We start from the raw sequence: 26,277 nt of genomic DNA, 5'->3' as shown, positions 1-26,277 counted from the left end.
CAGGATAAGAATGAGATATTCACTTCAATACTAAGCAATGAGGGAAGGGCCAATGTGGTGTTTATATAGGGTGGAGTGATTGATGTATTGGAATCCTTAAAGGGATGGTCTGATGATGGTATTAACCATTCTCTAAGAGGAAACCTGACACCAGAACTGGATCAGAAACCTTACCATCTACTTCTTTCATTTTCCTCTTGTGTCTTCTCTGAAGCATGGGAATAGCAGCCAACGCCTCAGATACCGCAGAGGATACATGGGCAAAAAACTCCTCTTAGAGATTGCAAGTAACCGCAGGGCACTGAATGTGAGGTTGTTAAAGCTTGGGACGTTTGAGGAGAAAGCTGCGGCATTGAATGAACAGCATCAACCTGAGAGAGTGGAGGCTCAGCAACAAAAAGTCTATCTTTATATATTAAAGTCCTCTCAATACAAGAAGAACAAAAAGGCAAATGAGGTTCAACTTGACTATCTAGGCAAAGCTTTCATGTAACAGAAGGCACACACTCTGAGTCCATACTGCAATTAAAAATTAAACACAATAATTTTTTTTAGTTTTTTATTTAAGTACTGTTCCTTTAAGAATCAATTCTCATGTAAATCGAAGACTGTAATACAGAATTTGAAGTTATAATCTTTAATTTCCCCCAATTATGTTAAATGGAATATTGGAAAAAAGAAATCAACCAGGAACCTCTACACCTCAGCGTTACTGCTGAGGTGCCTACCTGCCCCCTCTGAACTCCGGAGATAGTGATTGCGATTCTCTGATCTGTAATCTCTGTGGAGAAGCAACCCGATCTGCTCTAACTGCGCCACTCTTATTTCCTTTACAGCAAGAAATTACGTGCGCTTTAGAACGAAACTACCGCCTCAAGAAGGATCCGCCTCTCTTATTATGTCAGAGGTGGTCCCAGTGGCCATTAAAACACTAAGAATTGGAACTTCATTCCGCAATGAAGCAGGACCTTGCTCCTGAAAAAACATAACTGGCCCATCCGTTTAAAAAAAACGGATCCTTAGAAAAATAAAAAAAGAATAACTGAGCCCCCTGAGATACTTATTCGCTCTCAATTAAAACTCTCCCTGTCACAGCCTCACAGTGCCTGCTCCCTGCCTTATGAGTCCTGATCTAATTCAGGACATAAGTCCCATATAAATTTCAGTATAACTGTAGTGCCAATGTCTCTTCTATCTTGTTACCTAATGAAAATGGCACTTACCTGTACCCATGGCTGTCCGGCAGGAGGACAGATCACTCGGCGTGAGAGGAAGTCACTCCTCACAGAGACCTGTGAAAATAAGAAACAACAGAGTAAGCCTACTCTGGCTTTCTGTAACAAGGGCAGCAACTTGTTAGGAAAACACAGTGAGGCCCACCCCACAAGTTCCTAACTGCCTGAAAGCTACCACTGCCCTACTGAAGAGACTAACATGGAGTACAGCTAGATCCTTTCAAGCTAGGAAAGATCAGAGCAAGCCTGCCCTGGCTTTCAAAATAATAAAATCCTGATTGAAGAATTCAGACAACAAAACTTCACCTCCTCCTTGCACCGAAATCAAAGAGAATGACTGGGGATGGTGGGAAGGGAAGTGATGCTTAACAGCTTTGCTGTGGTGCTCTTTGCCTCCTCCCGCTGGCCAGGAGTGATATTCACAACAGATGATTCCGTGGCCTCACCGTGTCTTAAGAAAGAAATCAGCACCAAAGCACATTTATAAGCTCTCCTAGTATAATATATGTCCCCCACATATAAAAAAAGCAAATGAGAAGGAAAAAAGAAGAAACTCGGAAAGCACTGTAGAGTTAGACCCGTAGTGGGAAATGTATTAGTCGATATGTAATGGCTGGTTATTTATCACAAGTCCGTAAATGGGTGAATTTGTAAATCTGCGCTCCACTTTTAATCTAGCCCTTTATGTTTTATGGGAAATGCCAGCACAGCAACTTTAATTGAAAGGAGGAGAAATATTCTGAGAAGGATAGACCTGACGATAGATCCTAACGTTTTAGATTTTGCCACAAATGAATTAGGCTCATAAGATATTGGTAAAGCGAGGAAAAATAGAATGCTGAGTCCCATAGTTTATTGGATCTGTGCCATAGGGTACAAAAAGATGCTCCCTATTATCTGACGTGCTTCTCGCATGCGTACATGCACTTCATCAGAGATAATTCCCTCTCATACACAAGAGCCTTAAATCTAAGGAGCAAGCCAATAGATTCAGAGTATCACTAATTAGACAATTATTTGCATGTTTAATTTGTGTACACATTTACTCTCAAGGCTTTGGCATGTGGTATGTATACATGCTCTATGTTAACTGACATATGGGGCGCAATCCGATATAGATCGTAGTTTGCGGCGCAAGCGAGGGAACCCCCGCCGCCCGTAGTTTCAGCTCGCAACTCGAGCTATCCAATATACCCCGCCGGCAATTGCTAAAGTGCTGTAAGTCGGATAAACCAGCGATGTCCCGAAATCTGTGTAAGTACAAATTACCGCCGCAACCTATATTAAATTATTAACCCCTAATCTAATCCCCCTATACCGCCGCCACCTATATTAAATTAATTAACCCCTAAAATACTAAACTATCCCTACCACTAAACCTAAGTCTAACCCTACAAATAGCCCTGAAAAGGGCTTTTTGCGTGGCATTGCCCCAAAGTAAACAGCTCTATTGCCAGCCCTTAAAAGGGCTTTTTGCGGGCCATTGCCCTAAAGTAATCAGCTCTTTTACCAGCCCTTAAAAGGGCTTTTTGCAGGGCATTGTCACAAAGTAAACAGCTCTTTTGCCTCTAATCTAAATCCCCCTATACAGCCGCCATCTATAATAAATGTATTAACCCCTAATCTAATCCCCCTACACCGCCGCCGCCACCTATATTAAATATATTAACCCCTAATCTAATCCCCCTACACCGCCGCCACCTATATTAACTATATTAACCCTAATTATATTAGGGTTAATATAGTTAATATAGTTATTATATTGTATATATATATATATATATATATATATATATATATATATATATATATATATATATATATATATATATATATTAACTATATTAACCCTATCTAACTCTAACACCCCTAACTAAATTCTTATTAAAATAAATCTAATTAATATTAATATTATTAATTAAAATATTCCTATTTAAATCTCAATACTTACCTATAAAATAAACCCTAAGATAGCTACACTATAATTAATAATTACATTTTAGCTATTTTAGGGTTTATATTTATTTTACAGGTAACTTGGTATTTATTTTAACTAGGTACAATAGCTATTAAATAGTTAATAACTATTTAATAGCTACCTAGTTAAAATAATTACCAATTTACCTGTAAAATAAATCCTAACCTAAGTTACAAATACACCTACACTATGAATAAATTAAATAAACTACAAATATCTAAACTAAAATACAATTAAATACACTAAACTAAATTACAAAAAAAACAAACACTAAATTACAAAAAATAAAAAAAGATTACAAGAATTTTAAGCTAATTACACCTATTCTAAGCCCCCTAATAAAATAATAAAGCCCCCCCCAAAAAAAAAATGCCCTACCCTATTCTAAATTAAAAATTAACCAGCTCTTTTACCAGCACTTAAAAGGGCTTTTTGCGGGGCATGCCCCAAAGTAAACAGCTCTTTTGCCTGTAAAAAAAAATCACAATACCACCCCAACATTAAAACCCACCACCCACATACCCCTACTCTAAACCCACCCAAACCCCCCTTAAAAAAACCTAACACTAAGCCCCAGAAGATCTCCCTACCTTGAGTCGTCTTCACCCAGCCGGGCCGAACTCTTCATCCAATCCGGGCAATGTCTTCATCCAAGCGGCAAAGAAGAAGTCTTCCATCCGGCTATGTCTTCATCCAAGAGGCAAAGAAGAAGTCTTCCATCCGGCGATTTCTTCATCCAAGCGGCAAAGAAGAGGTCCTCCATCGGGGCGAAGTCTTCCTCCAAGCGGCATCTTCAATCTTCTTTCTTCCGACCTCCTACGCAGAACATCCAGCTGGCCCGACGACTGAACGACGAATGAAGTATCCTTTAAATGACGTCATCCAAGATGGCGTCCCTCGAATTCCGATTGGCTGATAGGATTCAGCCAATCGGAATTAAGGTAAGAAAATCTGATTGGCTGATTCAATCAGCCAATCAGATTGATCTTGCATTCTATTGGCTGTTCCGATCAGAATCCTATCAGCCAATTGGAATTCGAGGGACGCCATCTTGGATGACGTCATTTAAAGGATACTTCATTCGTCGTTCAGTCGTCGGGCCAGCTGGATGTTCCGCGTAGGAGGTCGGAAGAAAGAAGACTGAAGATGTCTGCTTGGAGGAAGACTTCGCCCCGATGGAGGACCTCTTCTTTGCCACTTGGATGAAGACATCGCCGGATGGAAGACTTCTTCTTTGCCGCTTGGATGAAGACATCGCCGGATGGAAGACTTCTTCTTTGCCGCTTGGATGAAGACATCGCCAGATGGAAGACTTCTTCTTTGCCGCTTGGATTAAGACATCGCCCGGATTTGATGAAGAGTTCGGCCTGGCTGGGTGAAGATGACTCAAGGTAGGGAGATCTTCTGGGGCTTAGTGTTAGGTTTTTTTTTAAGGGGGGTTTGGGTGGGTTTAGAGTAGGGGTATGTGGGTGGTGGGTTTTAATGTTGGGGGTTAGTATTGTGTTTTTTTTTTACAGGCAAAAGAGCTGTTTACTTTGGGGCATGCCCCGCAAAAAGCCCTTTTAAGGGCTGGTAAAAGAGCTGGTTAATTTTTAATTTAGAATAGGGTAGGGCATTTTTTTTATTTTCGGGGGCTTTATTATTTTATTAGGGGGCTTAGAATAGGTGTAATTAGCTTAAAATTCTTGTAATCTTTTTTTTTGTTTGTAATTTAGTGTTTTTTTTTGTAATTTAGTTTAGTGTATTTAATTGTATTTTAGTTTAGATATTTGTAGTTTATTTAATTTATTCATAGTGTAGGTGTATTTGTAACTTAGGTTAAGATTTATTTTACAGGTAAATTGGTAATTATTTTAACTAGGTAGCTATTAAATAGTTATTAACTATTTAATAGCTATTGTACCTAGTTAAAATAAATACCAAGTTACCTGTAAAATAAATATAAACCCTAAAATAGCTACAATGCAACAATTAATTATATTGTAGCTATCTTAGGGTTTATTTTATAGGTATTTAGATTTAAATAGGACTATTTTAATTAATAATATTAATATTAATTAGATTTATTTTAATAAGAATTTAGTTAGGGGTGTTAGAGTTAGATAGGGTTAATATAGTTAATATATACAGGGAGTGCAGAATTATTAGGCAAGTTGTATTTTTGAGGATTAATTTTATTATTGAACAACAACCATGTTCTCAATGAACCCAAAAAACTCATTAATATCAAAACTGAATAGTTTTGGAAGTAGTTTTTAGTTTGTTTTTAGTTATAGCTATTTTAGGGGGATATCTGTGTGTGCAGGTGACTATTACTGTGCATAATTATTAGGCAACTTAACAAAAAACAAATATATACCCATTTCAATTATTTTTTTTTACCAGTGAAACCAATATAACATCTCAACATTCACAAATATACATTTCTGACATTCAAAAACAAAACAAAAACAAATCAGTGACCAATATAGCCACCTTTCTTTGCAAGGACACTCAAAAGCCTGCCATCCATGGATTCTGTCAGTGTTTTGATCTGTTCACCATCAACATTGCGTGCAGCAGCAACCACAGCCTCCCAGACACTGTTCAGAGAGGTGTACTGTTTTCCCTCCTTGTAAATCTCACATTTGATGATGGACCACAGGTTCTCAATGGGGTTCAGATCAGGTGAACAAGGAGGCCATGTCATTAGATTTTCTTCTTTTATACCCTTTTTGCCAGCCATGCTGTGGAGTACTTGGACGCGTGTGATGGAGCATTGTCCTGCATGAAAATCATGTTTTTCTTGAAGGATGCAGACTTCTTCCTGTACCACTGCTTGAAGAATGGTGTCTTCCAGAAACTGGCAGTAGGACTGGGAGTTGAGCTTGACTCCATCCTCAACCCGAAAAGGCCCCACAAGCTCATCTTTGATGATACCAGCCCAAACCAGTACTCCACCTCCACCTTGCTGGCGTCTGAGTCGGACTGGAGTTCTCTGCCCTTTACCAATCCAGCCACAGGCCCATCCATCTGGCCCATCAAGACTCACTCTCATTTCATCAGTCCAGAAAAATTTAGAAAAATCAGTCTTGAGATATTTCTTGGCCCAGTCTTGACGTTTCAGCTTGTGTGTCTTGTTCAGTGGTGGTCGTCTTTCAGCCTTTCTTACCTTGGCCATGTCTCTGAGTATTGCTTTTGGGCACTCCAGTGATGTTGCAGCTCTGAAATATGGCCAAACTGGTGGCAAGTGGCATCTTGGCAGCTGCACGCTTGACTTTTCTCAGTTCATGGGCAGTTATTTTGCGCCTTGGTTTTTCCACACGCTTCTTGCGACCCTGTTGACTATTTTGAATGAAACGCTTGATTGTTCGATGATCACGCTTCAGAAGCTTTGCAATTTTAAGAGTGCTGCATCCCTCTGCAAGATATCTCACTATTTTTGACTTTTCTGAGCCTGTCAAGTCCTTCTTTTGACCCATTTTGCCAAAGGAAAGGAAGTTGCCTAATAATTATGCACACCTGATATAGGGTGTTGATGTCATTAGACCACACCCCTTCTCATTACAGAGATGCACATCACCTAATATGCTTAATTGGTAGTAGGCTTTCGAGCCTATACAGCTTGGAGTAAGACAACATGCATAAAGAGGATGATGTGGTCAAAATACTCATTTGCCTAATAATTCTGCACACAGTGTATATAATATAATAACTATATTAACTATATTAACCCTAATATAATTAGGGTTAATATAGTTAATATATATAATATAATAACTATATTAACTATATTAACCCTAATATAATTAGGGTTAATATAGTTAATATAGGTGGCGGCGGTGTAGGGGGTTTAGATTAGCGGTTAATGTATTTAATATAGGTGGCGGTGGTGTAGGGGGATTAGATTAGGGGTTAATACATTTATTATAGGTGGCGGCGGTGTAGGGGGATTTAGATTAGAGGCAAAAGAGCTGTTTACTTTGTGACAATGCCCCGCAAAAAGCCCTTTTAAGGGCTGGTAAAAGAGCTGGTTACTTTAGGGCAATGGCCCACAAAAAGCCCTTTTAAGGGCTGGCAATAGAGCTGTTTACTTTGGGGTAATGCCATGCAAAAAGCCCTTTTTTAGGGCTATTTGAGGGTTAGACTTAGGTTTAGTGGTAGGGATAGTTTAGTATTTTAGGGGTTAATTAATTTAATATAGCTGGCGGCGGTATAGGGGGATTAAATTAGGGGTTAATAATTTAATATAGCTGGTGGCGTTGTAGGGGGATTAAATTAGGGGTTAATAATTTAATATAGGTGGCGGCAGGGTAGGGGGATTAGATTAGGGGTTAATAATTTAATATAGGTGGCGGCGGGGTAGTGGGATTAGATTAGGGGTTAATAATTTTAATATAGCTGGCGGCGGGGTAGGAGCTCACATTAGGGGGTAGGTAATGTACATGGCGGCAGTGTAGGGGCTCACATTAGGGGGTAGGTAATGTACATGGCAACGGTGTAGGGGCTCACATTAGGGGGTAGGTAATGTAGATGGCGGCAGTGTAGGGGCTCACATTAGGGGGATATATATTTAATGTAGGTGGCGGCTGGGTCCGGGAGCGGCGGTTTAGGGGTTAAATACTTTATTAGGGATTGCGGCGGGGATCGCGGTTGACAGGTAGATAGACATTGCGCATGCGTTAGGTGTTAGATTTTATTTAGCAGTTCGCTGTTGACAGGTAGATAGACATTGTGCATGCGTTAGGTGTTAGGTTTTATTTAGCAGTTTTCGGTTGACAGGTAGATAGACATTGCGCATGCGTTAGGTGTTAGGTTTTATTTTGCAGGTAGTTTAGGGAGTTACGGGGCTCCAATAGACAGCATAAGGCTTACTATGCCTGCAATTTGTGGCGAGGTGAAAATGGAGTAAGATTTCTCCATTTTCGCCACGTAAGTCCTTACGCTGTATATTGGATACCAAACTGTGCTGGTTTGGTATACCTGTCTATGGGCCAAAAAACTACGGCCGAAGGCAGAAATATACGAGCGTAACTTCTATGTTACGCCGTATATGTGATACCAAACCAGCGCAAATTTTGGCGTCGCCGGCTTTTGCGGGCGACGATTTATATCGGATCGGGCCCCAGGTACCTATCTAAGGCATATGCAAGTGTGTACTTGTTGAAGCAATATTTGTAGTACATTGTTAGACTTGCACAAATTGGGGAGATGAACTACAGATACGTAAAAAAGAGAGAAATAATGAAATAAAATATAACTAAATAAATATTTGGGGAAACCACAAAGGTAAAATAAAAATCCAGACAAGGGGGATATCTTATGATAGAATACTTTTTTTTTGTTACAGGAACAAGATTAATTTCTTTACATTTTCATACACGTTAACTATAACAGGTTTTATTTTTGTTTGTTTTTTGTCTCTCTTTTGCAGAAGGGATTATGAATTCTTACTAAACCACTACTGTATTAACAATTTGTGTTGTCTCTGTGTGTACTATTCTTTTACATTTATCTTAAATTTTACCTTACTTATGCTCTTCTGGGATATACAGTTACAAAACAGTTCTAAAACAGAGGCAGAGAAGTCTAAGCTCCCTAATATTCATGTAATTTCTAATGAAAGTCTGAATTTACATAAGAGTATAATATATGTATCAGTACATGGCAATCACATTATGTTAGATTAGTTAAAGGGCCAGTAAACCCACAAAATAATGTTATATAATTCTGCATATAGTGCAGAATTATATAACATCAGCTTAGCGCCAGCTTTCTACCTGAAAGGATTTCAGAGAAAAATTCCTACGAAAATTACTTTTACAGTACGCCGCTCCTGGCTCTACTGAGCGGGTCTGTTTGTTTTCCCTAAGTGCATTGGACACGCTGTCTATTCACAGCCGTTCCGTTCGTGCTTTCAAACTCAATGTAGCTGATTCCCGCTCTGGTCTGGTAGCAGGAATGAGCTACATTAAGTTTAATGGCGTGATCGGGCCGGCTGTGAATAGACAGCGTGCCCAATGTGCTTATAGAAAACAAACAGACCCGCTCAGTAGAGCCAGGAGCGGCGTACTGTAAAAGTCATTTTCGTGGAATTTTTCTCTGAAATCCTTTCAGGTATAAAATTAGCGCTAAGCTGATGTTATATAATTCTGCTCTATGTGCAGAATTATATAACATTATTCTGTTGGTTTACTGGCCCTTTAAATTAAAATGTGCGTCTATGTCATGTAGCTCTCCAAAGTTAGTCTATAAATAGATTGACATCATATCTACGATTGATGCCTTTAGGGGCTCTGGTTTCTAATTTACATAAAGTGAGAACTTTTTTTAAAAAAAATGATCCTAATGCTTTCTCTTATAAGGCTGGGAAAGGTAGATGAAACTTTCCCGGCAGAGCCTCCAATAATTCAAGATCTTAATATAAGAGCCAAAATACTCAGCAAAATCCAGATCATGCTCTTCTGCCTACAGGTGAACTTTCCTTTTTCTCTCTATTTTTTCCTTAGACAAATTTTGTGTCAGACTCGTCCTTTTTGTTAAAAACATATAATTTACTTCTCTACCTTTGCAGTTTGTAAAACCAAATCCCATACATTTTTCAGAATCAAAAATTTTGTTTAGTTTTCTCAAAAGAAGCAATTCAATCATCTCTGATTTCCTAAGATACTTTTCAGAGAAACCTGTTTTTAATAAAAAAAGAAAAACATACAATTTTGTCCAAATATATATCTCAGATTCCTAAATACCTATGTTGTCACTAGAGATGTGCATTCAGACTTTGAAAAAATACATATTCGTCCGAATGTATGCTAATTCAGTGATTCTTCTGCTACACGGGTAGACAAATACATTAAAGGACAAAGAGTAAATGATTACTACCCCAAACTGATTTGTCTGTATGTTCATACCATTTGCCAACAAAAAGGTGCAGGTAGAGGCAGGGAAACAGGAATGGAGCTACATAAGTCTGGCTAATCAGCTCCTTAGTTTGTAATGATGCACAGGGGATCTGACCATTCATGTGTCCATGTCCCGCCATCCAATCCTGCCATAGTATTACTTATGATTTATGTTTAGGGACAGCCATTCAGGCAGTCAATGTTGTTTTTAGTCATGCGGGAAACATCATTAAGTTTGTAAAGTTTAAAAGGGAATCAGACTTCAACATAATCCTTTTTCTTAAACACACAGGTGCACTTGATAAAACTTTCGCTCATGGGCTTACTAAAAAATTATCTTTTGTTCTATTCCACATAACTAAAACTCTTTCTTCTTTAAAGGGACAGTCTACACCCATATTAAGCGTCGCTTATACTGTTTATTTATCGTTGATAGTGCTAACTCACCCGCTCTAATCTTTATCTCTTGATTGTACAACCGACATCTCTGAAACTAAAAGTTTATTTACAGCCGTCAAACTCCGCCCATCCACTTCTCCTTGTAAATTTTTGGGAGCTTCTCTATGTGATCCATGCTCGTGCACGGTCAGTCACATACATCAGATGCGTGTGAATACACATGCCCGAATATCCGGAAGTGACGTGAAAGCAAAAGTCCGTCTGCGCTTCACGTTTTCTATTCCCCTTATAGTTTTTTTGTTCCGACGCTAGACGCGTCCTTGTGATAGGTTCCATTTTTTTAGTTCCACAGCGTGTGCGCATGCGCTAAACGACGAAAGCGCGATCAAGTTTTTCCATCCGTGATCTATTTTTGATTGGATGTTTTCAATAGAGAGGATGGATGATCTAATATTTGGAGGGGCATGGCGGCCATTTACAAGTTAGAAACACTGAGTTTGGAATATGAATAAGTCCGGAGGTGGATCACTATGGTCACTGAAGTGTGGTGAGTTTGAACGATCTGCAGTAGATATAACATATAAGCGACGCTTAATAGGGGTGTAGACTGTCCCTTTAAATTTCTATCCTTACCTTCATGCTGAACCCTCCATATGTGTTGTTATATGTCTTAAATATGAACTGTTTCTTTTTTTAATAATTTTTATTAGTACTCCAAAATAAGCATGCTCATCAGACGTGAACTTAAGCCAAAACTCACATAGTGGAAGAGGTTAACTATTCATGCGATAGAGTATACATCAAATAGGAAAAATAGCAGGAAAAAAAAGGGAGTACAATTTTACCGAAAAACATTGGACTTTTATGGTAAACTCCTCCTGCAAATGATAAGCAGACACAAAAGAAAGAGAATGAAAGCTAAATGAGAAGGTCACCAATTAGTAGAGATGTGCAGGGAAGAAATCTTGTTTTCCCTGAATATTTGTTCCCTGCTCTATTCAGTTTTCATTTTGTTTAAAACTAAACGAAAATCTAATTTTCATTAAACATTTACATTAATTTTCATTAAAATTACTGTAAATGTTTGGGAGCTACAGGTGAAAAGTTCACCTGTAGCTACACACTTAAGGGCCGATCTATCACAGCATACGCTGTCGGCATTTATCATTTGCACAAGCAGTTCTGATGAACTGCTTGTCCAATGCCGCCCCCTGCAGCTTTGCGGCCACTCTGCTGCTAGCAGGGGGTGTCAATCAACCCGATCGTATGCAATCGAGCAGATTGCTGTCCGCCTCAGAGGCGGCCGACGAGTTAAGGAGCAGCGGTCTTAAGACCGCTGCTTTATAATTCCTGTTTAAAGGCTCGCGCGGAAGCAGCTGCATCAAGCTCTATTCGGAGCTTGATGAATCGGCCCCTTACTCTAACGTGCTCTGGAGAGAGCGCTAACCAGATCTTTTTGCCAGAGCCCTGGCTGTGCTAACAGGAGGCTTACTAGTTTGGCTCCCAGGACCTGCACCAAATGTTAGCGCAGCCAGGGACCTGGCCAGAAGAGCTTGCTAAGATAAGTATTACGCCTTAATAATGTTTTTAAAGGAAAATAATAATTACTGACATATTTTGACAGTATTATTTGTTTTCTTTAAATTTCGTTGGTGCATTCATTCAGATTTTTATTTTCATTTTTGTTTATGAAAATGAAAATCTGATTTTCAGTACGAATGTACATTCATTCAAAAACAAATGCACATCTCTACCAATTAGACCCTAGGGAAATACTTATATGTGTGTCAATTCTCACAAATATATAATTGTAGATAGTGAGTAAACACTGGAAATATTACTTTTCACTCATCCCACAAAGAACAGGTGTTACAGGAATATAACATTCAGTTACCAGATTATATTTGAGCAGAATACTTTTGGGCCTCTTTAAAAGTATGACAATACAAGGAGAAAACATTAAAAAATAAGCAAAGTATTTGTATATTAAGTCTGAATCTAACAACCATTTTGTTAAGGAGAGTGTAGAATCAAAATTGGAAACATTTTAGCATCTTGCATTTCAATAAAGGGTTTAGATTTGGCCTGAAATATACTTAAAGGAAAAATAAATAAATCAGCTTTTACTGATAACCCTGCAAACTCTTTAAAATAAGCCAAAGTAAAAGTTTGTACACATGAGTGACATAATATAAACAAAAAAAAGGCAGTAGCCACAATCTCATCTCCAAGATAAGGAGCTAAGTATTATAAGGGGACACTGCATATTACTCTAATTGAACATGACAAATACAGGCTATACAGGGAGTGCAGAATTATTAGGCAAATGAGTATTTTGACCACATCATCCTCTTTATGCATGTTGTCTTACTCCAAGCTGTATAGGCTCGAAAGCCTACTACCAATTAAGCATATTAGGTGATGTGCATCTCTGTAATGAGAAGGGGTGTGGTCTAATGACATCAACACCCTATATCAGGTGTGCATAATTATTAGGCAACTTCCTTTCCTTTGGCAAAATGGGTCAAAAGAAGGACTTGACAGGCTCAGAAAAGTCAAAAATAGTGAGATATCTTGCAGAGGGATGCAGCACTCTTAAAATTGCAAAGCTTCTGAAGCGTGATCATCGAACAATCAAGCGTTTCATTCAAAATAGTCAACAGGGTCGCAAGAAGCGTGTGGAAAAACCAAGGCGCAAAATAACTGCCCATGAACTGAGAAAAGTCAAGCGTGCAGCTGCCAAGATGCCACTTGCCACCAGTTTGGCCATATTTCAGAGCTGCAACATCACTGGAGTGCCCAAAAGCACAAGGTGTGCAATACTCAGAGACATGGCCAAGGTAAGAAAGGCTGAAAGACGACCACCACTGAACAAGACACACAAGCTGAAACGTCAAGACTGGGCCAAGAAATATCTCAAGACTGATTTTTCTAAGGTTTTATGGACTGATGAAATGAGAGTGAGTCTTGATGGGCCAGATGGATGGGCCCGTGGCTGGATTGGTAAAGGGCAGAGAGCTCCAGTCCGACTCAGACGCCAGCAAGGTGGAGGTGGAGTACTGGTTTGGGCTGGTATCATCAAAGATGAGCTTGTGGGGCCTTTTCGGGTTGAGGATGGAGTCAAGCTCAACTCCCAGTCCTACTGCCAGTTTCTGGAAGACACCTTCTTCAAGCAGTGGTACAGGAAGAAGTCTGCATCCTTCAAGAAAAACATGATTTTCATGCAGGACAATGCTCCATCACACGTGCCCAAGTACTCCACAGCGTGGCTGGCAAGAAAGGGTATAAAAGAAGAAAATCTAATGACATGCCCTCCTTGTTCACCTGATCTGAACCCCATTGAGAACCTGTGGTCTATCATCAAATGTGAGATTTACAAGGAGGGAAAACAGTACACCTCTCTGAACAGTGTCTGGGAGGCTGTGGTTGCTGCTGCACGCAATGTTGATGGTGAACAGATCAAAACACTGACAGAATCCATGGATGGCAGGCTTTTGAGTGTCCTTGCAAAGAAAGGTGGCTATATTGGTCACTGATTTGTTTTTGTTTTGTTTTTGAATGTCAGAAATGTATATTTGTGAATGTTGAGATGTTATATTGGTTTCACTGGTAAAAATAAATAATTGAAATGGGTATATATTTGTTTTTTGTTAAGTTGCCTAATAATTATGCACAGTAATAGTCACCTGCACACACAGATACCCCCCTAAAATAGCTATAACTAAAAACAAACTAAACTACTTCCAAAAATATTCAGCTTTGATATTAATGAGTTTTTTGGGTTCATTGAGAACATGGTTGTTGTTCAATAATAAAATGAATCCTCAAAAATACAACTTGCCTAATAATTCTGCACTCCCTGTATAAACAAAATCCATATTCAACTACATTAGTCTCTCTCTAAATTAAATTAGTGTCTCTAAATTAAATTAGTGTCTCTAAATTAAATTAGTGTCTCTAAAACGATCATCACTCTGGATCTGTCAGAGAATAGGTGCCTATAACAAATGTCTATTAATACTTAAGAGGGAGAGTGCCATATAATAGTGTAGTGCTAATAGTTGTCAAGCCGCGCTGCTCTAGTCATTGCTAGGGGCACGGCGTCTCCTTCCCTGCTCGTTGCCAGGGGCTGTGTCGGGTCCGGAGGCGTGCAGCGCTGACGTCATTGCCGCACGCTCCTCTCTCTCTCATTCGCCTGGGCGCAAATCCTGCACTTATTTAAATGCCGTCTTATCGATCTATCACTGCCCACGTATAGGTGTTACCTTGTGTGCTCCTGGGTGTGATAGATCATTTATTCTCTGATTGCCTTTTTGTTGCTGAACTCTGCTTACCTGACTACTCTGCCTGTTAACCCCTAAATTGCTGGATTAATTTACTGCTGCTGAACTCTGCCTGTTAACCCCTAAATTGTTGGACTGCTTTACTGTTGCCAAATCCTGCCTGCCTGACCATTCTAGTGGTGTGCCCTTGGACTGCTTTACTGTTGCCAAATCCTGCCTGCCTGACCATTCTAGTGATGTGCCCTTGGATTGCTTTGCTGTTGCCAAACCCTGCCTGCCTGACCATTCTAGTGGTTTGTCCTTGGACTGCTCTGCTGTTGCCGCTGTGGGCTGTCCTGCCTGTGGTGAGTGCCGCCTTCCTCATCTTACTAACTTTCACTGCTCTGGGATATTCCCTATCATTCCAGCTCGACACCGGTATAACAAGACTACTGGCTGAGTTTGGTCTGATAGAGTAGTATCCCACGAGCATTACATTATACTTTGGCCATGGAGCAAGAGGAGGTGGCACGAGCAGTGACGGCTGGTGACTTTTGAAGATGGGGGAGCACTAGCCCCGCCCCTCAGATGGCTCCGCCCATTTTAATGTGTGTGTATATATACATACATACACACACACACTAAATACATTAAACCCAAAAGTTTTCTTTCATAATTCAGAGAGATAATACAATTTTAAACAACATTCCAATTTACTTCTATTATCTAATTTGCTTCATTCTTTAGATATCCTTTGTTAAAGAAATAGCCATGCACATGGGCAAGCCAATCACAGGAGGCATCTATGTGCAGCCACCAATCAGAAGCTACTGAGCCTATCTAGATATGCTTTTCAGGAAAGAATATCAAGAGAATGAAGCAAATTAGATAATAGAAGTAAATTAGAAAGTTGTTTAAAATTGTATTCTCTATCTGAATCATGAAAGAGAAAAATTGGGTTTAATGTCCATTTAAAGGCAAATGCAAGCAAAAAAACAAACATTCCAATAAGAGGCTATATTCACTAAGAGAGATAGGTGGGGTGGCAGCAGTGTAAAGGGGCAGCTCAAAACTAGGCTATGGGGGTTGCTCAGAAAAAGGTAGAGTGGCTGGAAGTTCATAGGCTGTTTCTGTTTCAAAGTAATAAATTAATTTTCCCACAACAACATTTTTCTTGGATCTCTACTTTAATTAAAACATATGGGGGGAGGGGAAAAGCATACATATAATAAGCTACAAGAATAAACCTATACATGCATGACACTGCTTATTTAAACAATATGCACTTATTTACAAGTCCACTTATACACTTATTTGCTAGACCATTGTAAATAAAATTAATAAACATATATATTTAAAGGTAAAATTACATACATGTTAAAAAACTAGTTTACACTAGATCATAATAAAATAAAATACAAGTGAGGGCAGACACACACTATATATATATATATATATATATATATATATATATATATATATATATACATACACACACACATATACATATATATAAATATATATATATATATATATATACACATACATACATACACACACACACACACTATATATATATAAGATATATTGATTTTATCTGTCAATTGTTTTTAATATTTTGATTATAAAACAATCTTTTATACTGGAGTCTCCTTTCCATCATTTCATACCTAAAAGTCTTTGGCCTAGATTTGGAGTTTGGCGTTAGCCGTGAAAACCAGCGTTAGAGGCTCCTAACGCTGGTTTTAGGCTAACTCCGGTATTTGGAGTCACTCAAAAAAGGGTCTAACGCTCACTTTTCAACCGCGACTTTTCCATACCGCAGATCCCCTTACGTCAATTGCGTATCCTATCTTTTCAATGGGATCTTTCTAACTCCGGTATTTAGAGTCGTGTCTGAAGTGAGCGTTAGAAATCTAACGACAAAACTCCAGCCGCAGAAAAAAGTCAGTAGCTAAGAGCTTTTTGGGCTAACGCCGGTTTATAAAGCTCTTAACTACTGTGCTCTAAAGTACACTAACACCCATAAACTACCTATGTACCCCTAAACCGAGGTCCCCCCACATCGCCGCCACTCGATTACATTTTTTTAACCCCTAACCTGCCGACCGCCACCTACATTATACTTATGTACCCCTAATCTGCTGCCCCTAACACCGCCGACCCCTGTATTATATTTATTAACCCCTAATCTGCCCCCCACAACGTCGCCGCAAACTACTTACAATAATTAACCCCTAATCTGCCGACCGCAAAGCGCCGCTACTTAAGTTATCCTTATGTACCCCTAATCTGCTGCCCCTAACACCGCCGTCCCCTATATTATATTTATTAACCCCTAATCTGCCCCCCACAACGTCGCCGCTACCTACCTACACTTATTAACCCCTAATCTGCCGAGCGGACCGCACCGCTACTATAATAAAGTTATTAACCCCTAATCCGCCTCACTAACCCTATAATAAATAGTATTAACCCCTAATCTGCCCTCCCTAACATCGCCGACACCTAACTTCAATTATTAACCCCTAATCTGCCGAGCGGAGCTCACCGCTATTCTAATAAATGTATTAACCCCTAAAGCTAAGTCTAACCCTAACACTAACAACCCCCTAAATTAAATATAATTTTAATCTAACGAAATTAATTAACTCTTATTAAATAAATTATTCCTATTTAAAGCTAAATACTTACCTGTAAAATAAATCCTAATATAGCTACAATATAAATTATAATTACATTGTAGCTATTTTAGGATTAATATTTATTTTACAGGCAACTTTGTAATTATTTTAACCAGGTACAATAGCTATTAAATAGTTAAGAACTATTTAATAGTTACCTAGTTAAAATAATTACAAAATTACCTGTACAATAAATCCTAACCTAAGTTACAATTAAACCTAACACTAGACTATCATTAAATTAATTAAATAAAATATCTACAATTACCTACAATTAAACCTAACACTACACTATCAATACATTAATTAAATAAAATACAGGTGGCCCTCGTTTTACAACGGTTCAATTTACACCGTTTCAGAATAACAACCTTTTTTTCCAGTCATGTGACTGCTATTGAAAAGCATTGAGAAGCAGTGCATTTATTAAAATAGCCAGTAGGTGGAGCTGTCCGCTTGTGTTGCAGCAAAGCCAAGCAAGCTGAAATTAATCAGTTTAACCAGACCTGAGCTATCTTGCAGATTTCAAAGGAACAAGATCTTGCTGTCTATAAATCGGTCCAGATTGGAATGCATAGAAAGAACTGTTTGCAGAAAAATACAAGTGAAGTCTGTGTTGTGTGATTATTTTATTAGGTTTATAATGCTGTTTAGCAAATGTTTTTGTTCATTTAACTTAGTTTAATTATATATTCTGTGTTGTGTGATTATTTTATTAGGTTTATAATGCTGTTTAGCATTTAAAGTCTTCATTTCAAAGCTTTAAAAATAATGTATTAGGTGTTACTTATGACAATTTTGAGAGGGGCCTGGAACCTATCTCCCTCACTTCCCATTAACTTACATTATAAACTGGGTTTCAATTTACAACGGTTTCGATTTACAACCATTCCTTCTGGAACCTAACCCCGGCGTAAACTGAGGGCTACCTGTACCTACAAATAACTACAATGAAATAAACTAACTAAAGTACAAAAAATAAAAAAGAACTAAGTTACAAAAAATAAAAAAATATTTACAAACATAAGAAAAATCTTACAACAATTTTAAACTAATTACAACTACTCTAAGACCCCTAATAAAATAACAAAGCCCCCAAAATAAAAAAATGCCCTACCCTATTCTAAATTACTAAAGTTCAAAGCTCTTTTACCTTACCAGCCCTGAACAGGGCCCTTTGCGGGGCATGCCCCAAGAAGTTCAGCTCTTTTGCCTGTAAAAAAAACATACAATACCCCCCCCCCAACATTACAACCCACCACCCACATACCCCTAATCTAATCCAAACCCCCCTTAAATAAACCTAACACTAAGCCCCTGAAGATCTTCCTACCTTGTCTTCAACCTGCCAGGTTCACCGATCAGTCCAGAAGAGCTCCTCCGATGTCCTGATCCAAGCCCAAGTGGGGGGGCTGAAGATGTCCATGATCCGGTCGAAGTCTTCATCCAAGCGGGGCAGAAGAGGTCTTCCATCCGATTGAAGTCTTCATCCAGGCGGCATCTTCTATCGTCATCCATCCGGAGCGAAACGGCAGCATCCTGAAGACCTCCGACGCGGAACATCCATCCTGGCCGACGACTTAACGACGAATGACGGTTCCTTTAAATTACGTCATCCAAGATGGCGTCCCTCGAATTCCGATTGGCTGATAGGATTCTATCAGCCAATCGGAATTAAGGTAGGAATATTCTGATTGGCTGATGGAATCAGCCAATCAGAATCAAGTTCAATCCGATTGGCTGATCGAATCAGCCAATCAGATTGAGCTCGCATTCTATTGGCTGTTCCGATAGGGGGCTTAGAGTAGGTGTAATTAGTTTAAAATTGTTGTAAAATTTTTCTTATGTTTGTAAATATTTTTTTATTTTTTGTAACTTAGTTCTTTTTTTATTTTTTGTACTTTAGTTAGTTTATTTCATTGTAGTTATTTGTAGGGATTTTATTTAATTAATGTATTGATAGTGTAGTGTTAGGTTTAATTGTAGGTAATTGTAGATATTTTATTTAATTAATTTAATGATAGTCTAGTGTTAGGTTTAATTGTAACTTAGGTAAGGATTTATTTTACAGGTAACTTTGTAATTATTTTAACTAGGTAACTATTAAATAGTTCTTAACTATTTAATAGCTATTGTACCTGGTTAAAATAATTACAAAGTTGCCTGTAAAATAAATATTAATCCTAAAATAGCTACAATGTAATTATAATTTATATTGTAGCTATATTAGGATTTATTTTACAGGTAAGTATTTAGCTTTAAATAGGAATAATTTATTTAATAAGAGTTAATTAATTTCGTTAGATTAAAATTATATTTAATTTAGGGGGGTGTTAGTGTTAGGGTTAGACTTAGCTTTAGGGGTTAATACATTTATTAGAATAGCGGTGAGCTCCGGTCGGCAGATTAGGGGTTAATAATTGAAGTTAGGTGTCAGCGATGTTAGGAAGGGCAGATTAGGGGTTAATACTATTTATTATAGGGTTAGTGAGGCGGATTAGGGTTAATAACTTTTATTATAGTAGCGGTGCGGTCCGCTCGGCAGATTAGGGGTTAATAAGTGTAGGCAGGTGGAGGCGACGTTGTGGGGAGCAGATTAGGGGTTAATAAATATAATATAGGGGTCGGCTGTGTTAGGGGCAGCAGATTAGGGGTACATAGGGATAATGTAAGTAGCGGCGGTATACGGAGCGGCAGATTAGGGGTTAAAAATAATATGCAGGTGTCAGCGATAGCGGGGGCGGCATATTAGGGGTTAATAAGTGTAAGGTTAGGGGTGTTTAGACTCGGGGTACATGTTAGGGTGTTAGGTGCAGACGTAGGAAGTGTTTACGCATAGCAAACAATGGGGCTGCGTTAAGAGCTGAACGCGGCTTTTTTGCAGGTGTTAGGTTTTTTTTCAGCTCAAACAGCCCCATTGTTTCCTATGGGGGAATCGTGCACGAGCACGTTTTTGAGGCTGGCCGCGTCCGTAAGCAACTCTGGTATCGAGAGTTGAAGTTGCGTTAAAAATGCTCTACGCTCCTTTTTTGGAGCCTAACGCAGCCTTTATGTGGACTCTCAATACCAGAGTTATTTTATGGTGCGGCCAGAAAAAAGCCGGCTTTAGCTACGCGGGTCCTTACCGACAAAACTCTAAATCTAGCCGTTTATTTTTTACACTTTTGACAGACTTGCATTTTAGCCAATTAGTGCTCACTCCTCGGTAAATTCACGTGCATGAGCTCAATGTTATCTATATGAAACACATGAACTAACGCCCTCTAGTGGTGAAAAACTGTCAAAATGCATTTAGATTAGAAACGCCTTCAAGGTCTAAGAAATTAGCATATGAACCTCCTAGGTTTAGCTTTCAACTAAGAATACCAAGAGAACAAAGCAAAATTAGTGATAAAAATAAATTGTAAAGTTGTTTAAAATTGCATGCCCTATTTGAATCATGAAAGTTTTTTTGGACTTGACTGTCCCTTTAAATATCTCACATACCAATGATATTCACATAGCAGAATATGTTCTATGTATTTATAAATAGATATTCATATATATATATATATATATATATATATATATACCTATATATAATCATGAATACATATTATGAATAAATAGAACATATTCTTCTATGTGAAGAACATTGCAATGGGGAATATTCATATTTTCATATCATTTTAGCGTATTTAAGAATAAAAGCTTACTTCTAGCGCAGTTAATGCTCGAGCGGGAGCGTTAAATATCGCTCCATTCGTAATCTGGCCCTTTATGGGTGATTAAATGTTGATCTTAATGTCCCTTTGAATAATAAAACAGCCTAATGTATAATCGGTAACAATAAAAAATTGTATCTTTTTTGCAGCTACAGAACTGTGATGACCAAAAAGAGAGTATCATTATGTATAATCTTCTTCTGGAGTTTGTCTGGCCTGGGAGCAATGGTGCCAATGTTTGGTTGGAACAATAGGTCAAAATATAAGGAACCTACCATAAGGTGCAATTTCCCCAATGTCATCAGCTTGGACTATCTGGTTTACTTCTGCTTTTTTGGGTGGATTCTTATTCCTCTATTTTTCATGGTGGTCTTGTATGTGAAGATATTCTACCTTATGAGAAAACAGATAAGACAAAGCGCTAACAATTTTCAAAGCAGAGGGATCTACTACAGAAAGGAGTTCAAGACAGCCACATTATTAGTTCTGGTCTTGGTATTGTTCACTTTATGTTGGTTGCCCATATCCATTGTGAACTGTATGAACTATTTTTATCCGAGTGTTGAGCTATCTATCGCATTCCAACCAGTTATTTTTGTATCAATTTTATTGTCTCATCTCAATTCAGCTCTGAACCCAATTCTCTATGCATTCAAAATAAAGAAGTTTAAGTACACCTTTCTTAATATCATAAGAACTTGGATACTCTGCAAGGCTGAAGCATCTGAAAGTCCTATTACTGAAAACACCCTGGAAAAATATGAACCCTGATAAGGTTTTGCATCGCAATAAAGGACAAATGTGAGCCAAATGTAAAAGATTCTGTTACCGAGGCCTGCAATGTTTATGTCCCAGCATCTTCTCTAAACTTTGCAGGTTCATGTAGTTTTTCTTTTTTTTTTTTTTACTATAGAAAAATGAATACTGATGCCATAATAAGTAATTGATTGCTTGAAACTACAAATAAAACATTTAAGTAAATGTATCTTGTTGCTCAAAAACCATTAGGATAACGACAATTACTATCTAGTCTTGACTCATATGGTGGTGGGGGTTGGGGACATCCTAAAACATTTAGGGGCCGAATTATGATTGCGCAAATGGACATGATCCGATATTGCGGATCATGTCCGCTGCACATTGATAAATGCTGACAGCTTACGCTCTCGGCATTTCTCAATGCACCAGCAGTTCTTGTGAACTGCTGGTGCAATGCTACCCCCTGCAGATCTGTGGCCACTAACAGGGTGTGTCAATCAACCTGAACGTATTCGATCGGGTTGATTGTTGGCGATGTCTGTCTGCCGCCTCAGAGCAGGTGGACGGAGCTTGATAAATATGCCCCTTAATGTGAAAATGGCTTACTGTAGCTTAATGTGTGAAAAAGTGCCCAAATGTTAATCAATTGCTGCATAATTGTTCAAAACCCAAGATTTCCACTATCCAAGAACTATCCTAGAAGTTTCATGGATTTTGGTTTCCCACAAGGCAAATGAGTGTCATTAAGCTTGTTTTTTAGGGAGCTTAATGTGGCTTAACGTACTAAAAAGAACTTTGATGTTAACCAATTTCCCCCAAACTTCACACAATACAAAAATCTATCTGTTCAAACATATTCTTAAAATTTCAGGACATTTGGTAAAACATACCAAAATATATTCAGATTTAACTACTTTTTACAATCCTAAAACATTTAATGTGAGCTTAATGTAAAAAGAGCTTAATGTACCAAAATGTGCCTAAACATCAATTAATTGCCTTGAAACTTGGCTAAGCCTAAGTTTTTCACTATCCAAGCCTATCCAAGAAGTTTAACCCCTTAACAGGCAGCGTCATGCCCTGTACGACGCTGGTCGCTATGCCCTTAAAGACCAGCGACATACCCTGCAGTCCTGGGCTTCTCTCTGCCGCGATCTCGCTCAAAATAGCAAGATTGCACTATTTCTGCATGCCCCACGAGTGGGGCACTGCAGAAATACATTTGCAGAGTTACCGACTCTATGGCCCTCTCTGCATCGGACGGTGGTGGTGCAGATCGTTGGTGGGTGGGAGCGTAAGGAGGGAGGCGGGTGGGTGGGCCATTGCTGGAGGGGGCGGGAGGAAGCAGGAAGAGGCAGGAGGGGGCGGGACTGCGGTGGAAGAGCGGAAGTGAGGTGGAAGGAGGGAGGAAGGGCAATAAGGGGGATCCTATGTGGGATCCATTGAAGGAAAGGGATCTGGGAGGGGGTAGGTTAATGAGGGGGGGCAGCTACTATTTTTTATTTTTACAAAAATCTGCCTAATTTGCAGCAAACTGGGTACTGGCAGACAGCTGCCAGTACCTAAGATGGTGTCAAATAGGTAGAGGGGGAGTGTTAGAGAGCCGTTTGTGGGGGATCAGGGAGTTTGGGGGGTAAAAGGGGATCCTACACTGCAGAAAATATTTTAAAATGTTTTTATTTTAGTACTGGCAGACTTTCTGCCAGTACTTAAGATGGGGGTGACAATTGTGGGGTGGGGGAGGGAAGAGAGCTGTTTGAGAGGGGTCAGGGAGAGATCAGGGGGTGGGATGTGTCAGGTGAGAGGCTGATCTCTATACTAAAGCTAAAATTAACCCTACAAGCTTCCTAATTAACCCCTCCACTGCTGGGCATAATACAAGTGCGGTGCGCAGCGGCATTTAGCGGCCTTCTGATTGCCAGAAAGAAATACCAAAGCCATATATGTCTGCTATTTCTGAACCAAAAAAAAAAAGCTTAGATGCCTTCTTTTTCAAATAAAGATAGCAAGAGAACGAAGAAAAATTGATAATAGGAGTAAATTAAAAAGTTGCTTAAAACTGCATGCTCTATCTGAATCACAAAATAAAAAAATTGGGTTCAGTGTCCCTTTAAGCTTGTTTTTTGGGGAGCTTAATGTCGCTTAACGTACAAGAAAGAACATAACCAATTTTCCCCAAACTTCACACAATACAATAATCTATCTAATCCAACATATTCTGAAAATTTCAGGACATTTGGTAAAACATACCAAAAGATATTCACATTTAACTATTTTTTTACAATCCTAAAACCTTTAGGGCAAGATTAAGTCGCAAAGCAAATCAGTTGCGAAAACACAGCATTAAGCCTCTTAGTCCAAAGGCCAAATTGTGTGCATGTTCACGTATTCCCCATAGAAGTTAATGTAGAAGACAAATAGAAAAAAACAAAACACGAAAACCCTAATCTGTTGTGCAAAGACCATGACCTATTCTCCTCAAAAAGTGTACATGGATACGATCGGGTTGATTGACACCCCCTGCTGATTGGCCGCAAATCTGCAGGGGGCGGCGTTGCACCAGCAGTTCACAAGAGCTGCTGGTGCAATGCTGAATACAGAGAGCGTATTGCTCTCCGCATTCAGCGAGGTCTGTCAGACCTGATCCACACTACCGGATCATTTCCGACAGACCTTTGTTAAATAGGCCCCTATGGGCGAAATTACAAGCCGTGCAGAAAATCTGATTTTTTTGCAAGCGAAAACACTGCTAGCAAAATGGTTTTTCCACTTCTCTGGATCTGCTTGTATTACAAGTTGCAAATAAATATCGGCTAGATTTAGAGTTTTGTCGGTAAAGACCTGCGTAGCTAACGCTGCTTTTTTTCCCAACGCACCTTTCCATTTAGAGTTGTCTGAGGGGCTGCATTAGGCTCAAAAAAGGGTGCGTTGAGCCTAATGTAGCTCCACTTCAACCCTCAATACCAGCGTTGCTTACGGTAGCGGTAAGCTGGAAAAACAAGCTCGTGCACGATATCCCCATAGGAAACATGGAAACAAAATGTGGCATTTTGGGCTGAAAAAAAACCTAACACCTGCAAAAAAGCAGCGTTCAGCTCCTAACGCAGCCCCATTGTTTCCTATGGGGAAACACTTTCTAAGTCTGCACCTAACACCCTAACATGTACCCGAGTCTAAACACCCCTAAAATTACACTTATAAACCCCTAATCTGCCGCCCCCGCTATCGCTGACACCTGCATTATATTATTAACCCCTAATCTGCCGCTCCGGACACCGCCGCAACCTTCATTATCCCTATGAACCCCTAATCTGCTGTTTCTAACACCGCCAAACCCCTGACTATATTATTGCATCAGCCAATCAGATTTTTTCTACCTTAATTCCGATTGGCTGATAGAATTCTATCAGCCAATCGGAATTGAAGGGACCCCATCTTGGATGACGTCCCTTAAAGGAACCTTCATTCGTCGGGAAGTCGTCGGTTGAAGAGGATGGCTCCGCATCTGCTCCGCATCGGCTCCGTTGAAGATGGCTCCGCTCCGCTCCGGATGGATGAAGATTGAAGACGCCGCCTGGATGAACACTTCTACCGGATGGAGGACCTCTTCTTTGCCGCTTGGATGAAGACTTCTACCGGATCAAGGACCTCCTCTGCGCACCTTGGATGAAGAATTCGGCTCGGCTGGGTGAAGACGACTCAAGGTAGGGAGATCTTCAGGGGGTTAGCAATAGGTTTTTTTAAGGGGGGGTTTGGGTGGGTTAGAGTAGGGGTATGTGGGTGGTGGGTTGTAATGTTGGGGGGGTATTGTATTTTTATTTTCAGGTAAAAGAGCTGATTACTTTGGGGCAATGCCCCGCAAAAAGCCATTTTAAGGGCTGGTAAAAGAGCTGATTACTTTGGTAGTTTAGAATAGGGTAGGGAATTTTTTATTTTGGGGGCTTTTTTATTTTATTAGGGGGCTTAGATTAGGTGTAATTAGTTTAAACTTCTTGTAATTCTTGTTTATTTTTTGTAATTTAGTGTTTGTTTTTTCTTGTATTATAGAATAGTTTATTTTATTGTATTTTATTTTAGGTAATTGTAGGTAATTTATTTAATTAATTTATTGATAGTGTAGTGTTAGGTGTATTTGTAACTTAGGTTAGGATTTATTTTACAGGTAATTTTGTACTTATTTTAACTAGGTAGCTATTAAATAGTTATTAACTATTTAATAGCTATTGTACCTAGTTAAAATAAATACAAAGTTGCTTGTAAAATAAATATAAATCCTAAAATAGCTAGAATGTAATTATTAGTTATATTGTAGCTATATTAGGGTTTATTTTATAGGTAAGTATTTATTTTTAAATAGGAATAATTTAGTTATTTT

The 26,277-nt window shown here is 39.0% G+C and overlaps 1 protein-coding gene across 1 annotated transcript in view; it reads left to right on the top strand.

Moving 5' to 3' along the window:
- The window catches only part of LOC128652374 (adenosine receptor A3-like), a 71,190-nt gene extending 49,276 nt beyond the window's left edge, over window positions 1-21,914 (top strand). Inside the window, exon 3 of the mRNA XM_053705313.1 lies at window positions 21,293-21,914. Within this exon, the coding sequence (XP_053561288.1) occupies window positions 21,293-21,914 (622 nt within the window). The remainder of the gene's footprint in view (window positions 1-21,292) is intronic.
- The last annotated feature ends 4,363 nt before the right edge of the window (window positions 21,915-26,277 follow it).

The sequence above is a fragment of the Bombina bombina genome, chromosome 3, assembly GCF_027579735.1.
Source record: "Bombina bombina isolate aBomBom1 chromosome 3, aBomBom1.pri, whole genome shotgun sequence".
NCBI classification, from domain to species: domain Eukaryota; kingdom Metazoa; phylum Chordata; class Amphibia; order Anura; family Bombinatoridae; genus Bombina; species Bombina bombina.
This window is presented reverse-complemented; position numbering and strand designations above follow the sequence as displayed.